The 17978-nt window shown below is 41.5% G+C and overlaps 1 protein-coding gene across 1 annotated transcript in view; it reads right to left on the reverse strand.

Moving 5' to 3' along the window:
* Nucleotides 1-17978, reverse strand: part of Ryr3 (ryanodine receptor 3) — a 360681-nt gene that overhangs the window by 161696 nt on the left and 181007 nt on the right. Inside the window, exons 33-38 of the mRNA XM_071607412.1 lie at nucleotides 16485-16571; nucleotides 15858-16084; nucleotides 13680-14475; nucleotides 11112-11312; nucleotides 5510-5612; nucleotides 4581-4718 (exon numbers count right to left, since the gene is read on the reverse strand). Of these exons, the coding sequence (XP_071463513.1) occupies nucleotides 4581-4718; nucleotides 5510-5612; nucleotides 11112-11312; nucleotides 13680-14475; nucleotides 15858-16084; nucleotides 16485-16571 (1552 nt within the window). The remainder of the gene's footprint in view (nucleotides 1-4580; nucleotides 4719-5509; nucleotides 5613-11111; nucleotides 11313-13679; nucleotides 14476-15857; nucleotides 16085-16484; nucleotides 16572-17978) is intronic.

Here is a 17978-nt window from a genome sequence, read left to right on the forward strand (position 1 = left end):
TGAGTATTATAATATTGTGGGTACCACAAATATGGAACACAAATTAGGAAACGCTCCAAGACACAAGGCAGTTCCATCAGTTGATCTTCCAAGACACCATGTATCCTAACCATTGGTTATGCTTTGGATCTGAAGTGTCCCCTAAAAGCTCCGATTAATGCAGGAATTTCAGTGGTGAAATGATCAGATTATGAGAACTGTAACCTAGTTTGAATGAACAAACTGGGTGGCAACTGCAGGCACATGGGGATTGGTTGGAGGAAGTGGGTCACTAGGGGGTGTAGCCTGGAAGGTTTTATTTTCTCTGTGGTCCCTTCCCCCTCCCTCTCTGCTGCCAACTCCTGAGCTGCTTTCCTCTGCAATGCCTGTCTGCCATGATATTCTGCCTCGCTTTGGGCCCAGAGCCAGAGTAGACCAAATCTCTGAAACCAGAGCCCAAATAAACTTTTCATCCTTCAAGTTGTTCATCTGGTATTTTGGTCACAGCAACGAGGTAAAGCTGACTAAACCATCATCTTACTTTCCCATGGTGTTCCATTCTATTTCCTTTTGGAATTCAGCCAATCTCAACTTGTTGCCATTTCTGGAATATGACCAGAACTTTTCTCCCTCTTGGTTGTGGTCAATCAATTTTTTCAACCCAAATGTCTTCTTTTCTTATTTTATCTACCTGGGCAGATTCTTTATGGATAGTTGCTTAGCCCCTTCCCTGACCACCATGGTATTTTGTCTATGCTTTTAGTATATTCCACCTCATGATTCTATTGAACTACTGATCCAAATCCATTTCCTCCTTTATCTACATGGTCCCAATCTTTTAATCTTTTTTTTAAAATATTTATTTCTTAGGTGTAGATAGACTCAACACAATGCCTTTATTTTTTATGTGGTGCTGAGGATCGAACTTGGTCCCGCCGGTGCTAGGCAAGCACTCTACCGCTGAGCCACAATCCCAGCCCCAATCTTTTAATCTTTATGAGCCTCAAGTGAACTAACATGAAGCTGGAGGTCAAAAAGATTTGTGCCATGGAGCTGAATGTAGAACCAAATAAGACGTGGTCCAGGCAGTAAGACCCATTAAGGAAAACAACAGGTACGTAAAAATCCCATCTAAGGAGGAAAGTCATATATGTCCTACTAGAAATTCATTAGATGCTTGGGACAGAAGGTAGGAGAATAAAGTTGAAAGAAAGGCTTCATGAAGCTGGTGTCAGTGTATCTTGGGGAGGACCTATCTGGAAAGAATGTAGAGAAGTCTCTTAGAAATATTGCTTAAGTCCCTCAGATGCATCCATTCACCATAATTAAATGATCTTACTTTACACATATTTCTACCAGAGACCCAGGACTTACTTTGGTGGTAAACAGTAGACATTTTCACTTCCTCAGAAGTAAAGCTGTTGCAATCAGCTAGAGGAGAATTTTGATCTAGCTGTTCAGTGACAGAGCAGAGCTGCCACAAGTAGCAGCTTTTGGGCTTGATGAGTTAAAAACTCACCTCTGCAGTGACCTCTGGTTCTGGTCTGCATTGGAGGACAGGCAGTGCTCTATGGTATACAGCACAGGGCTAAGGACAAAAGAGGAGTGCTCACCTCCTTCAGACATACTCAATCATGCTCAGTACAACCCAGCTCTTGACCAATGGCACCCAAAGCAGAACTGCAATTCATAGGCCTGAATTGGCTTATCACAGGCCTCTGAGCATGCAGACCAGATGACATTAGGGAACATCCATCCCTCTCCTCTCATACTATTTGAGAGGGTAATATTCTTTGGGATGTTTCTTCATAGAGAAGAAACAGATGTTTCCCTCCAGAGAAAGCATTCAGTGCACCAAATCTTACCTGTAAAATTTGACAATTTCATTTTGTTAATTTTACAGTTTAAGAGAAATAGTTGATTTCTTATAACTCAATTGCTATGCATTGGATTTAAGAAAAGCCTGTTTAAAATGCAGTGTGCCATAAGCACTGGCCTAGACTTAATAGGCAGAAGATTTTCTAGGAATTGCTGGATTGAGGTATGAAAACAATGTGATTTAGTATGGTGCTATAACTTTTTTTTTTTTTTTTACTTCTTCATTCTTAGGAATGTTTGACAATGTTGCAAGAGTTTTCATTGACATCATAGTTTGGAGTTAATTTAGGCAAATCTGTGCTACATGGAGCCAGCTAGCAGAATTCTGATGAGTTTTAGAATCTCCTTGCTCCCTCCTTCCTGGACAAGTTGAGTTTCCCTCCTGCAGGTCACGTAGCCAATAACAGCTGCTCACAGAAGAGAAACTGCAGGAGGGCGCACCACTACCTTCCCTGAAAACTCCAAGTCCAAATCTTTGGCTTTGTTAACTTTGAATTCTGTAGGGTTTTGACTATCTCCATAAACAATGCATCACAGTAGTGATTCACCTCACAGTTATAGAAGGAAAGATAAAGATGTGATGTTTAAAAACCATTCTATATATGAATCTTTGTGTTGGAAGCTTATGATACGTTGGTAAGTTCTTTGGCAAGCTTCCTGATACAGGGGGAAGGCCTAGGCAAAGAGTCAGAAACCCAAGGTGAAGTCACCCCTTTACTCACTGTTGTTACCTTGAGCTAGTGACAATGAGTCATAGATCATTTTTCTGGAACCAAGGATGGACAGAAATAACTAATGAATGAGCCAGTATCCCTGGATTCTTCTTTTTCCCTTGAACTATACAATGAAGGGATGAGTAACACTATCATCTGTTAGTTAACTAATCTATGTGGGCATAGGCCAATTACCAGTTCACTAGAGAATGTCATTATTATTATTATCTACATTTGTTATTTTATCAATTGCAAGAGTAAGAGAAATAAGATAAGCAGTAACATGGATAAAGTTATCAATAATTTATAGGACTTTGACCCCCTTATTCTAACATTATCTTCTTTCAATTAAATTTAAAACATTTTTGGTGGGTGGATAAGCCCCCAAAGCTTATTTATCTTACAACGTAAGTTGAGTGAGGGGATCCATGCATCTGGAACATTCAGCAGGGCACCCATATACTGACAACCAGACATACCCTACCACCCTGACCATTTCCACTATTTCTGAGACCCTAGGATGGAATAATTAGGACACAAAGCTTGAAACTTTCATGGTTCCCACCTGTGGAAGGAAGCAACATGGGGTGAAGACACAGGTGTCACTTGGGGGTGGGCTCTCTGGTGGGCGTGTTCTACCAAAACAGATATTGTGGTCTGTCTGCTTGAGGCTCGAGGGTCAGTGAAGCATGTGCTCCTCAGTCTGCACCCCATCCTGAAAGCGAGAGGGATCTCACAGAGGCAGATGGTATCGATATCATCTAACTCCATTTGCCAGACACAAAATGGTTACTCTGTGGGCTCCCAGTCACGACATACTCTTTGTTAGAAAGAAGGTCAGAAGGAAGAATCCACTTTCAAAAATAGACTCTCAGCAGGTCACATAGGAGACATGTGGGTCAGCTCTATTTTCAGTTCTGCTTTGGCAGTAACCACAAAGGGAGGCTAAGTTCACTTTCTTGTGGTTTTAGAATCCTGCTGGCATGTCCCTTTCCATGGTGACTGGAAGGACTGATCAAGGGGCCAGAGCCAAGGCCTTAGACATGCTGTTCCAGACGCTTCAACACTTCTGCTGACAAATGGTGAGGGTCCGTTCCCTTCAAAAAATAGTCTGACAAAGATGAAAGGGTAATATAAAGGGCAGTAAGATGTATGAACCCCAAAGTAGTGTTTTCAGACAAGCCGATCATATCCTGACAGTCTATTGCTCTAGTGCATGATTTGAAAGTGTTTCCAAGATGGATAGGAACAGGGAACAAGATAAGAGGATAAGAGGCAACCGCATTAAACCTAGGATAGCCCTTCTTTCTTAGACAAATGACAAATGTGCAGAATATGTAGCAAGAAGATTAATTATATATAATATTCATACAATCTTCCTCTTGAAATGTTAATAGTGTAGAGATAGTCGACTGCCCTGTAGGACTAATTATGATCCTGTTTCAACACAGGTCAAAACGGTAGGCACTATCTACAGTAATAAAGATCAGAGTAATGAATTTGGACAAGACTCAGGACTGCTGAAACACAGAAGGCCAAAGCCCTCTAGGATGTTTTGTTAACAACATCATAGTAAAAAAAACCAAACCATCTCCTATTTCTTTTACAAATCCTCTTTCTGCTATTATTTTATTTACTCACTGAGGCAATTGTTCCATGCTCAGGAACCACAGAGAGAACTGACAGAAAATTACAATGGTTAAGAGAGAGAATCTACAGAAACAGAAAAGAAAAATGAATAGATATCTGTTTGCAGGCATTTCTAAGTAGAGAAGAGCAGGCACCCAGCAATCCATCTTTCAGCTTTCAAAAGAGTCTGGAAGTTAGTTCCTTCAATCAAAGGAAAGGCAGAGCTCAAAACACATAACAATAACTATCAGCATAATGCCCAGATGGCTCCTTTGAGTTTAAGCAGTCCACATATACATCACAATATTTGTTAAAGAGTCATTACCCCAAGTCTCAGAAGAGAGAGTTGGGAGTACTGTGATTAAAAGGCACATTACTTACTAGGGCATCTCTCCTCCTCCTCTGTTGGTGGCTCCTTCTCTTGCTTGGGTGGACCTCTGATTTTGTGTACCAAGGCACACAGTTTTCCTGCCCAGGTGGTGTCCTCATCTTCCTCCTCCTCTTCTTCCCAGGGAACTCCTAGCAAGCCAAAAACAAAGTGAAACACAAACAGTACAAGTATTAGAATGTAAAGATGCTGCTTCTTATCCTTCTGGAGCTTTCTAAAAGGACCGCAGGCGGCTGCCCATGAATATTTACTTATATTATGCCTTTTGGGAAGTTTTTTAAAAGATGATTTCCTGCATACCAGAACATCAAGTAATTTTAATTCCAGGATTTTTCTTTTACTAACCTGAACTTAAAAAGGGATCTAGAATCTCTATAAAGAAAGAGTTTAACGTTGCATTATTTTAAGTGAAAAGCTCAGCTAATTACCCACAGATTACTCAATCTACCCCTGTACACACAGCACAAATGTTGAGAGCCACTTAAAACCAGCAGCTGTGTGTCAAGATAGGGATCACTGGCTTAAAATCCTGAAGGGCAGAAGTTTCTGCCTCCCTGACCATGTACACTGTAATAGCTAAATGGGGATCAGAATCTGGGCTCATGGAGAGCAGAATTCCAACTATATCACTGTCATAAACTGGGTGAGGGGTATGTGATGGTCTGTTATTTTCCTTCTTTCTCTAGAAACCCTGTTCCCTCTGAATTTCCAAAAAGTCTTCTCCAGGTAGAAAATGTCAGGCATACATTCTGCTAAGGTTACCTCCTATATTTTCTCTGACCCACACAGTCTGGATAGAATCACTTCTTGACAACTGATATTGCAATTCAAAATCAAGAGTGACTCCACCTGCCTCACCCTGGGTTTTCTAAGGCAGGAATGGGGAGCAGACTCTCTTGGCTCCAGCCTCTCAGCAACTCACCACAGTGAGCAAGAAGGTCCTCATGGAAGTCATACAGTTCCTCCCGGATCTCCTCTGGGCAGGGGCAGTTCTCTCCCAGTTGAAAGTTAAGAAGCATGTTGATCTTTGAGGATGAGAATGAAAGGCTAATTGGTTTTCAGTATTGGTCAAGGGAACTCAGATCCTGTTTAGACACCTAACACTCTGTAAGAGTTTTATTTTTAGTGAAAATGGTCAATATGCAAAAGTAATTTTCATTTTCGCTAATTGTAAAAGTAATTAATTAGTTGCATAAAACTCAGAGAATAAAGAAAAAAACATACTGGATCAATTTTACCATCGATAGAGTTTTAGTTAACATCTTCAGACCGATTGGGACTACACTCTAGATATATATTTTTAAAAACTATATTTTCTACTTACTATAAATTACGTTTATTAATTTGAAGATTTTTAACCTGATTTTTAAAAAAGTTTATCATTTATTGGAACATTTGCATATTCAAATAAATTTTAATCAAAACTAATGTTTTTCACATAAAGTAGTGTCAAAAATCAGCCACAAATTACAAAATAAAATCTTGAAGTAGTAGATGAAGATTAAGAAATTTGGGTTTATTATTATCTTCTAATATATCCTCTACACCAGTTTTAATTTCCCTGTAGGTACAAAAAGTAAAAATGATTTATTAACCTGATTTTTAAATAGGTGCATTACATTTCATTCTATTGATGAATAATAATTTGTATAAAATTTATTCTGTTATGATATGAGGAAGTGTCTATTTTTTGTACTTATTATTAAAGTTGCTTTGAACTTCATTTTATATAATTTTGCTTGTATATATAATCATTTTCTTAGGATAAACTCCTAGAAGAAAAATGATTAGAGCAAGTTTGTATATTTTAATGGCCTTTGATATAAACGTGAGCCAAATTGCTCTCCAGAAAGCTCCCAACAATTTGTATTATCACCAAATTTATACAAGAGTATTACTTTGCCATATCCATTACAGTAACACATTTTCAAGTCTTTACCAATTTAATGGTTGAAAAATATCATATACCTGTTGCCTTAATTTGCATTTAATTGGTGAGGCTGAACTTTGTTTGCTCACACACAAAGACCGATTTATTTCATATTTTATAAATTTTCTGTGTTCTTCCTCCATTTTTCTATTGGGTAATTATCTTTTTAAAAATTAGTTGGCGAGTTCTTAGTTCTTTGCAATATATATTCCAAATATATTTGTCATTTTTAGTAAACTCCTAATTTTGTTCATAGGGCTTTTGTTTTTGATACATAGGTTTATGTTTGCAATCACCTTAGCATTTTTTTTCCTTTATAGTACCCCCCCACCCCCAAACCCTCAGGTATTCCTAAATACTTTTGTGCCCCTCTGACAGTTTGGTGAAGTCCAGATTAATGTTTTTACATAAATAGAATAAGACATGCAGGATTACAGAGAAATAATGATATTAAAATCCATTTATCAAAAACTCAGGAAACATATCTGTGATATACATATCCTTTATTAACTCAGATGGTTACTTAGTAGCCACTCTTCTGTGATCTTGAAGCAATGATGAATGTAAATCATATTTCTCAATATTATAATCACTGTATGTCACACGTAAAGATGTGCCATTACTCTTGGTGATAAAGTTAGATACTTGTTTTGCTGCCCTACATTAATAATGAAAAGCAACGCTATCTGAGATTAGTGGCAAACTGCTATTCATTTCCTCCCCAGGTTCTTGGACTTGGGCTTTCCCCACAGGTTCACAGTGCAGGTCAGTGAACATTTAGAGGGAGTGTAGAAATAACTGGAGTCAATACTGTCCATTTTACTGGTTTTGGTCACTATAACCCCAAAATCAGGCAAAGGAGTATATTCTCTGTTATGGATTTCTAGGTTGGAAAAAGTTTACAACCTCCTATTAAATCATAAGCTTTATTGAACAGGAAGAATGTTACTTTAACCTTCTACTATAACCATTTCTCTTGAAGTAGGTAGAAGTGTTGTCTGTAATAAAACAGTGTCCAGTAAATAGGTTGGAAAAGTCATTTTTGTGGTTTTCCCAAGATGCTAAATTACTGAAATTATATCAACAAAATATACACATAAATCATTTATTAAGTAAATATAAGATCTGAAGGTGGCTTCAGAGTCAGAAAAGTTATTTCTTTACTGAAAGACCTTTCGTTTGGTGGAACACTTAGGACACTGGGATGCATCTGCCTGCAGGGCATAAAACTGAAAGCTGGGAAACTGGACAGAGCAGAACTTTCTGCTGCAGGTCATGGCCTCTGATGAAGTCCTTTTGGAAGCGAAAGACCAGCTGACTATGCCCAGTTCATTTGCCAACAACCATGGGACTAATCTTAGTTTTATCTTCTTTTGCACTTAGCTATATCCCTCAAGGATGTGTTCTTCATCACCCTGAAAACTCTCTGGATATAGGGAGTAAAACCCATGGGAGGGGAAGGGAGGGATTAGAAATGATGGTGGAATGTGATGGACATTATTGTCCAAAGTACATGTAAGAAGATATGAATTGGTGTGAATATACTTTGTATACAACCAGAAATATGAAAAATTGTGCTCTATATGTGTAATAAGAATTGTAATGCATTCCACTGTCACATGTAAATAAAAAAATTAAATGAATTTTAAAAACCCTCCATTTTTCTGAGTGAAATTACATCATTTTCTGATAAATGGATGAAACTGGCAAACACTGTAAGTGAAATAAGCCAGACTCAGAAAATCAAGGGTTGAATGTTTTTGCTCACATGTGGAAGATAGAGAGAAAAAAGGAATAAAAATGGGGATCTTGCAAAAGTAGAAGGGAGATCAATAGAGTAGAAATAGGGGATTCAAGGGGAGGAAAATGAAGTTGACCAAATTATGTTATGTGCATACATGAGTATATCACAATGCATTCCATTTTTATGACTATAATGTACCAATTAGAAATAAATCAATAAATAGAAGGAAGACCAATAGAGTAGAGGAAGGAGATCAGGAGAAGAAAGGGAGGGAGGGAAAGGGGAAGTACTAGGGACCAAAATGGAGTACACTATGTTAGAGGCATTTATGAATTTTTCAAAATGAACCCCAGTTATGTATAACTATAATGCACTAATACAAACATTTTAAAAACCCTGTTTTCTCACAACAAAGGTTGTGAGATAACATTCCCATTTTAAAAATTCTAATTTCCATGCATCCTATTTTCCAAGTGATTCTGTACTACTAACCTCTGAAATTGATCTAAATCCTACATAACTTCAATAGCATTAAATGCATCTTACACTGAGAACACAATGGGCAGGGGCCCTCTAGAAGTACTCAAGGTGGGCTGCAGATGAGACAGCTGAAGTTCATAGCAGCGTGCTTCTTTTATTCTATTCCGAAACCAGCAGTATCAGCATTACCTTAAAGCTAGCTAAAAATGCAAAGTCCTGAGCCTCATTCTATAACTACCAATTAGAGACCCTAGAAGCAGGACCAGGAAATCTTTTTTTTATTAAGCTCTTTAGGTGATTTTATTCAAGAACTGCTGGTCTAATAATTAACCCTCTATGTCTCATCAGTCCATAAAAACTTACATTGAGCAACAAATGTACTATCTGTGGTAAATTTGAAATAAACATGTTCTTTTAGTTTTATTCTTTTTGAGAAAAGTAGTCAGCAAATGATTAGTGATATTTAGTAATATTATTAATTATCCCATGAGTAATAAATTTTATAACATGTTCTTCATTTATGATTTCCAGCCTATTTTAATGCAACTGTGCTTACTGTATTGAAATAGTTGCAGAATTGCAAACGTGGGCTCTTGATGAGTTAAGGAAGAGTTTGAGTTATAGATCTGAAATGATTTCTCAGAGGACTGTTTAGAAGAAAGTGAGGGGGCAGGTGATGGAATCCCTGTGGAGGGCAGACAGGTCTGGAGGCAGAATGGGGAAAGGAAGGGTGGGAGCCACCACTGTCCTTCCAGGAGCCAGGACCATGAGGAATGTTGGGTGGATGGCCGTGATGCTGCCTGGGTCAAAGAGATGCAAGAAAAATGTGAACTCACTTACTGGGCTGTGACTGAGGGTCACAGAACAAGGCAAGAGACAAATGCAAACATCTCTGATCCTAAAGCCAATGGCAGCTCAAGTAATACTAGGCAATCTAAATGAATGATCTCATAGGCTCCTCACAAGAAACCTGGGAGGTATGAACATTACTCACACACTGCAGCTAAAGAAACTGGGACAGAGATCATGTGGCTAAGACCACAAGTGAGTGTCCCAGCAGCCAGAATGGGAGCTCTGTAGCCTCAAGTTAATGCCAGAGCTGTAACCACCAGATCACCTGTCCTACCATTATTCACAAATACACAAAAGCACCAGGATTCGCCCAGTGACATGAGGAACATCCACACGGCTGCCAGTCTAAAAGCAGCCTGCAAGGTTCATAAAGTCTTCAAGAGTGCTTCTTGGGAGGTAATAGGAAAAACCACACATGGGTGCATTTGGCACAGCACAATGATCTGTCCAATCAACCCCAAGAGTTTCTTCCTTTTGGGTCCAGCATAGGGATGGTAGGCTTTGCCTTCTCTACAGCATGACCAGTACCATTCAGATGAATTTTTAAAAAGTCTAGATATGTGGTTAATTTTTAAATCAATATAAATATCTATGTTCTGCAAAGCAGATTAGGTAAGTAATTGGATGAGGTTGTAGTTGTGCCATTAATATAAAATAGTGGTAATTATATTGACAACAACTTACGAATAGGCTGCTTATTAAATACATATAATATCCTAAGATTTGTCAGACACAGTACACCAATTTCTTCACTGAAGTATCTATGTTCTCCTTTGGACACTGAGAGAGCAGTGGCCAACCAACCTGCAGGTATCAGAGCTCTGCTGAGCAGGAGGATAAATGGAAATGATTGTTTTACAAGATATCGCTCCCTCACTTAGAAGCTTCTCACTGGGGTTTTTGTTCTTCTCAAAGAAGCCTTCCATCTGGGTAAGGCTGAGCACAGGTGGGGTACTGCAGAGAACAAATATGACACATGGCAGATGATGATTCACGTCCTGAATCTGGTTCTCCAGACTTCGTGGGGCTGAGGAGGCTCTTAGCAAGGCACAGCCCACTGGGCAAGAGTGTTTGGACATGTAAGATGAGGAAGACTGCAACCGCTCTCATAAGTTGGGGCCCATTAGCCATGTTCTGTTGGTCTCTGAAAGAGGGGTAGTAACTTCTGGAAGCCTGGCAGAGATTCTTCTGAGTGGTGGCTCACTGCTGAGGAGACAGCCGAATCCCAACAGCAATCTGTTTTTGACTTGCTAGTAAAGGCATAGGGAGAAGAGGGTAGGGAGGAGGAAGCCCTGCTCTAAGTATAGTGTAGAAAAGGTTATTATCCCACCCTAGATACTGCTCGGTCACAATCTGCAGAGGACCAGGCCTGTCTCCTGCTGCCATAGGGGCTCCTTTAATCTTCCACAGAGGAAGCCTTGAGGCTACCCCAGACACCTTAAAGGATTTGTGGGCCCTGCTCTGTGGGTGCTAAGTTTTCTCATGGGACCTGGAAGTGACTCAGGAGGGGATGCTCACCTGCTCCTGTGGGGGTGAGCGGAACTCCTTGGTCTTCCGGGCGGTCAGGGCAGCAGACATGTTCAGGGCCTGCATGAGCTCATCATAGCGGAACTTCTGATTAACTTGCAGCTTGGAGACATAAATGTCACCAAATGCCACGATGGCCTCTACTCGGTGCTGCAGCTCACAATCGCAGAGATAGCTGAGAAGCTCACACATCTGTAACAAAAGCATTAAGTGTACACGTTTGTGTAGTAAGTAGCACTCTAAGTACACCCCTGGACCTGCCAGCATCTCCACTTTACAGATGTTAACACTGAGTCCTAGATAATTGAAATCATCTGTTCAATGGCACATAGTAAACATAAAGTTATATTGCTTGAATCCAAGCTAGTCTGCATTCAGAGAACAACTGTTCCCCATGGAAGGCCAGGGAACAAGAGGAAAATGAGCTCACTGGAGACAGAGTAAATCTGCCTGTGGAGAAAAAGAACAGCTTTCTAAGAAAATGTTTTCCCAGGAAACTCAGTACAGAAGCCAATGCCAAAATGCTCACGTGAGCCCTGCCTTCGTTTCTGCTGACTTCCTGAAGGAAGGAAAATTGAGATGTCTATCCTTCACCCTTCTTTCACTGTTGTGATATACACTGTTTTGTTGTGACTAGTGCTTCTGGATTGTTATTATGATAATCTTATATCTATGTAAAATATAATTTTTTTAGATAAAAAAGTTAAAACTGGGTGTGAGACAACTATAGAGAATTGGGGGAAATCATTAAATATCTGCTGGGTATGATAGTGCATGTCTAATACCAGTGGCTTGGGAGGCTGAGGCAGGAGGATCACAAGTTCAAGCTTAGCTTCAGTAACTTAGTGAGACCCTGTCTCAAAATAAAAAATAAAAAGGACTGGGGATGTGGCTTACTGGTTAAGTGCCCCTGTGTCCAATCTCTAGTGAAAAAAAAAAATCTTGAAACATTTTGCACTCAGAGTACCTTTTAATTAAGGCCATGCATGATGGGGATACATTCAGAAAAATTTAGCATTAGATGATTTTGTCATTGTAATCACATAATAGGGTATGTTTACACAAACCAAGATGTGAACAGCATAGCTCAGTGATGTAATCTTACAGGACCACCATCATGAAATGTCATTGGGAAGCATGAGACTACCTCTAAGTTCAGGTTTACTTTAAAAATTCCTAAACTGGAAGCTATAGATGTTGTATTCCAGGTATCATCTATGACAAAGGACTCCATGTGCTAGACAGGGGACTCACATTAAAAGAAGTCTTGGTCCTATATCAGAATAGCGCATTCATGTTTTAAAAATGCTTATGGTATAGGTGTATATAATTTTATATACATAATTTTTCTATACTCAATGTTTTGGGCTACCTATCAATCCCATTGAATACAGATATGAGAGCTTCTATAGATTATTATAATACAGTTTATGGTAAAACATAGTACATATTGTGTTTTATAAAAATGTATCCTAATATTATATTTGGTAATAATCTTTCACATTTTACAAATAAGCAGCTAAGGCTGCTTCTGGCCACTGACTTGGCAAGTTCTCATAACCAGTAAGCTGGTTGTGCATGCCTAATACCAGTGGCTTGGGAGGCTGAGGGAGGAGGATCACAAGTTCAAGGTTTGCCTCAGTAACTTAGGGAGACCCTGTCTCAAAATAAAAAATAAAAAGGACTAGGGATGTGTCTTAGTGGTTAAGTGCCCCTGAGTTCAATTTCTAGTACAAAAAAAAAAGAGGAAAAAAATCTATGGCACATAGTAACCATAAAGTTATTGCTTGAATCCAAGCCAGTCTGCATTCAGAGAACAACTGTTCCCCACTAAGGCCAGGGAACAAGAGGAAAAAAAGCTGAATGAAAGAACTTAATCTTAGCAATAGTTGATGCAGGCTTCTCCGTAGTGGCATAGGCTGGGCCTACTTGATTCATCTCCCTTTCTCTTTTCTCTGTGCCTGTAATACAAAAGTTATCATTCTCAGTACATAACTGATGCTAGCTTATGCTGGGAAAAAGTATTTTAGGCAGTGTCAAAGGCTCCCAGGCAGTGCAGGGAGTGGCTCTAGGAGCATGACTGCCCTCGGCTTGGATGGAAGTTATGTGAATGCTGCAGTCATATGACCACACCAATCTGCAAGAATATGGCATCTACTAAGAGCAGGTGACCGGTGCCATCTCCCTGTGAGCCAGTTCCTTGAGGTTACTCCAAGCCTAAGGCTTGACTCCCTCTCTAGGCAGCTATCTCACAAATGAGCACTTAGATCCCAGAGGTTAAAAGATAAGGGCAAACTTATCACTGTTAGCAGAAAACATTTCTAAAACATCTGCCTTATTGACCAAATCAGCATTTTCATTTGGCATGGGGAGACATGAGGAATATATTCCACGTCAGAAACAAGCATTGCCCACAAGCTCCAGGTCTTTGAGTGTGGATGCAGGACTCTTTCAGCAGTGGGTTGATGCCCATGCCCACTGTCCCTCCTATCAGCCCGGCTGTGCTCTCTCCCACCCAGGTCCTTTCCAACACACAGGAGCTTTGTTGTTCAGAGTTACCTGCAGCTTGACGGACTCTGGCAATCGGGTCTGCAGCAGGCCTTTGATTGGAGGCTCCTTGCTGGTCTTCTCCCCAGCCTCCACTGCCTTCTCTTCCACCTGGGTCACTTCCTCCTTTTCTGCTCCCTCTTCTGACTCTCCACTGTGCTCCCCAAACACAGAGGGATCAATCAGGAGGAGAATCTGACGGACATCATCATCATCAAACACGCCCATGACCAACAGGGTTCCAATGAGCTTCAGCACAGGCACAAACTGGAACTCCACAGAACCCCCCACAGGGTCTCGGATGTGGGCTCCACTACAGTGCACCGCCTCGGTTAGCATACTCAGTGCCTTCGTCTTGAGAATCTCCAGGGGAATCTCGGGGCTCTGCTTCTGGTGCTCCTCACTGGTTACCACAAAACAAGGGGTGGAGAACCTGAAGCCTGGCTTGAGGCACGTCCGCAGGCCCACCCCTGGCAGTCCGTGCCTCTTGGACTCATCTGGGTACAGGCGGATGTTCCTGGTGGTGCTGGTGATGGGGATGATGTATTCATTCTTCATCATCAGTTTCCTCTCCTTAGCATTGGCCAGGTGGATGCTAATGAGCAGGTCATAGAATCCGGATCGAAGGAGGCCAGGGAGGTACTTGTTGTCAATGGTATAGAAGAGCTGCGAGAGGTCCACGTGGCTGCACAGGGCATAGGCTACCCGGCTATTTCCTAGGGCACACACGGCGCTGTACAGCCTCAGTGTGTGGTAATGGAATTGCATCAGGTCCTCCTGCTCACAGAGCTCCAGGATGTCCACACACCTGAGGATGAACAAGCAATCAACCACCTCATGGCAAGAAGAATGCGCCAGAATCCAGCAGTCTCACTGTCTGAATGCCCAGGGCTTTAACCAGCCTCACAAAGGCAGAGGGGTAGAGGATGTGGGAGTCTCTGCCATGTTTCCTTTAATTGGTTATCACTCCTCTCTTGGCTTCAGTCCACATCCTAACCCCCACCAATCCACCATATCTAACTATGAGGCTCTCAAAAACCCTACAAAACTTAAGACACTGGTTTGCCAAATATGCAAGTTTCCCTCATTAGGGAAAACCCCAAAGCCCCAAGCAGAAAAACATTTAGGTACATGACAAGCTAACTTGCTCCTCTTATTTGTAGGTTCAAGTGGATCCTCCATTTCTTGATATAAAAGCCCCTCAGATGTGTACCTGGAGTCCTCTGTCAATGTATCTACATCTTATGTACAACCTTCACTCTAGCTTCCCCTAAAAACAAACTCACCTGCATTCTTATCCAGAGAGGAAACACTTTCTAAATTTCTTTTCTTATGACAAGTTGTCATAAGCCAGTTCAATTTTCCCTTCCCAACTTTAGAAGTCTATTTTTTTTTTAAATCTGTGTTTGTGAGATGAGGTCTTTGGTTCTGATATCTGCTTAGATCTTAATTTTGTCTTCATCTTCATTATGGAATGGGGGACCCTTGAAATTGGCTTGCTTGGCTGGGCATCTCTTCTGCTTCCCTGAACTTGCCTACCTGCTGCTACCCATGACCCAAGGACATATCTAACTGGGAAATATGCAGGCAGCAATGCTGCCACTCTCTCCATATTACTCTGCTTTTTGGGCAGACATCAAGGGATAACAACATTCACAATAAGACTTATTTAATTCTCACTATGTCTAGAAACTGTACTAGATTTTATCTATGCAATCTCATTCTTTTCCCTCCCAGCAATACTTTGGGTGGGCTCTTCTCTCACAGCATGGCTGAGGAGACTGAGGCTATGAGTGCATGAGGTAACACACCCAAGGACACACAGTCAGAGAGCTGACAGTGCTGGGATTGAACCCAGGCCACAATCTATGAGAGCCTTTTAACAAGGGAACATCAGCAGCCTGATTCATGATTCTCTAAGTCAAGCCAGGCATGCCTCATTCTTGTTTCAGGGTCATTTGGTTTTAATGACAGGCATAGAAATGTTCCCTGATTCGAGGCACTAGAAGCTGCACTAAGCCTCTGTAGCAGGCACATCAGTGCATTTCCTGCTGTTTCTAAATGAATAATGGAAGTGGGGGAGTAAAGAATAGACGCTGAGGCACTGGGGAAATCAATAATCATCTTGGAGCTGAGCAGAGTCCAGTGAGAATGCTTGGCGTGCCCTTCCTTTGTGGGCCCCTCTAGTACCTGTTCTCCTCAGGGATGTGGAGTGCCATCATCTGCAGGGGCTCCAGGCACTGCACCACCCAGCCATGGCGCTCGCTCACCCGCTCTGTCTCTACTTTCAGGAAGCTGTTTGGCATGCGACTCCAGAGCACAGGCTGGATGGTTTGGACATCCAGCCGAGGTGGACACTGTGGGACTGGATTCTTCTCTTCACTCTTAAATATGGCCGCAGACAAGGGCATTGCATTCTGGGACAAGGTGAAGAGACATCAGAGAAGAAAATATACATGCAATATGGAGAGTCTCAGTTGCTGGATTATGCACCTGGCCCATGATAACCAATATGGTGAGTGTAAATTAGACATGTGTGTCCAGGGGACCTCTCAGGGCTTCACCAGCATTAATTAAGACCTTGCACAATGGGTTCTATAAGCATTAATTAATCCTTTCAACACCTAGAAGAGGTAAGAGAAGGAGAAAATGAGAATGCATGTTCTGTCATCTGAATTTCACAGGCCAACATTAGGGCCTGGGGGAGGGGCCGGAAGAAGGAGGGGGGGACACAAATGAGAAGTGAGAGATTTCCCTCCTCATGGTCAATACTGCTTTCTCTAGTCATGGCTATTAGATGAGGGAACAGATAAATACCTTCAGCTTCCCAAGTTCAAATTGAAACAAAGAAGTGCTTGTAGGCTGCAGGAAGACTGCTGGAAATACTTTGGTATTGGGCTCCACCTGGAAACCAGAACAAATCGAGAAGTTTGCCCAGAGCTATTCCAGTCAATGCTCTCATTTTAATTTCAGATGAAAGAGGATGCCGCACAGGCTGTCATTCTCCATGCTTGGGAATTCTCAGCGACCTGGTGTCTCTTAATGGAAGCTGTCACTGTTCACCACCTTCAACACTCTCTCTGCTCTGGACTGAACAGACTCATAACCATTTGCCTCATCTCTCAGGGACCTGCAGCCAGCAGCTTTTGCTTGTGCTCAGGGGCAGTCAGGGGAGGAGCCACTACCTCACCACTATTTTAATAGGGAGGTCTAGAAACATTGACCCCTGCTACTGGATGCTGAGTGACAAAGTGTGCTGTTCCTTGCAGGGCACAGGCACCTGGCAGCATTGTAGGTCATCACATCAATCTAGAGATGATCATTGAGGGTGAGTGGTGACTCGGGCTTATCTCTGAAGGCAAATCCACATGGTTCAAGCAAGGCCAGGGAGACTGTTCTGCTATTCTGACTTTGGCTAAGAGGTAGGGATTGTCTCTATGAACTAGAAACCAGATTTCTCAAATACCAAATGTGTCATCTATAACAACTTGCCATTGTAGCCTTCAGCAAGTAGAGCAGTGGCTGAGAAGACTTTATCTGGACTGGGAAGATACCCATGAGTCTGTGCTAATGGGGAGAGATAAGTGCATGCATTCAAAGGCTTCCTACAGGGAGCTAAAGCAAACCAGTTCAGAAGCCACATCCTGAGGGAGGTGGGATGTTTTCTGGTCCCTCAGGACTAGCTCCTGAAAACTTCATAACTCAGTCAACCTCCAGGCCCGTCTTCCAACTCCCCAAAGGGACAAAGTACATTTAGGATATCCTGGGATAGTTTTATTTCTAACATGAGAGGTGGCCTCTGCCTTCAAAGGGCTCCTCTGCTGGGCAAGGAGATTCTATTCCTATGGAATGAGTAGTGAGTCCCAGCTGCCATGACACACTATGGACATTTTTCCTTTCGCGTAGTCAAGGTTCCTTTTTATCACCGGCTGATCTGTTTTGTACTTATAGTAATAGACACTGTTTCTAATCATGTGTGAAGGTCAGGGCATAGGAGCTGGCCAGAATCGAAAACTAAGCCCTCTGGTAAGTCTGAATATTACAGCTGGCTCCGTCCTTGGAGGTGTGTGGCTGGCGTGGCAATCGCGGGGGTTATCTCTTGAAGGTACATTTCAGTTCTCATTTCTCTGCTGATTGCATTAAGTGCAACAGAAAAAGGTTTTCAAATTGCACAGCACTATTTTAATAGGGAGGTCTAGAAACATTGTTTGAGGGAATCTTTCTGTCATTATTTTGGTTACTGGTCCTTTCTGAATTGAAAGCCAGTGTATCAATATTGCTGGCCTGTTCCTCTTGAGATAATTGAAAAAT

The sequence above is a fragment of the Marmota flaviventris genome, chromosome 2 (assembly GCF_047511675.1).
Source record: "Marmota flaviventris isolate mMarFla1 chromosome 2, mMarFla1.hap1, whole genome shotgun sequence".
In the NCBI taxonomy this organism is placed as follows: Eukaryota; Metazoa; Chordata; class Mammalia; order Rodentia; family Sciuridae; genus Marmota; species Marmota flaviventris.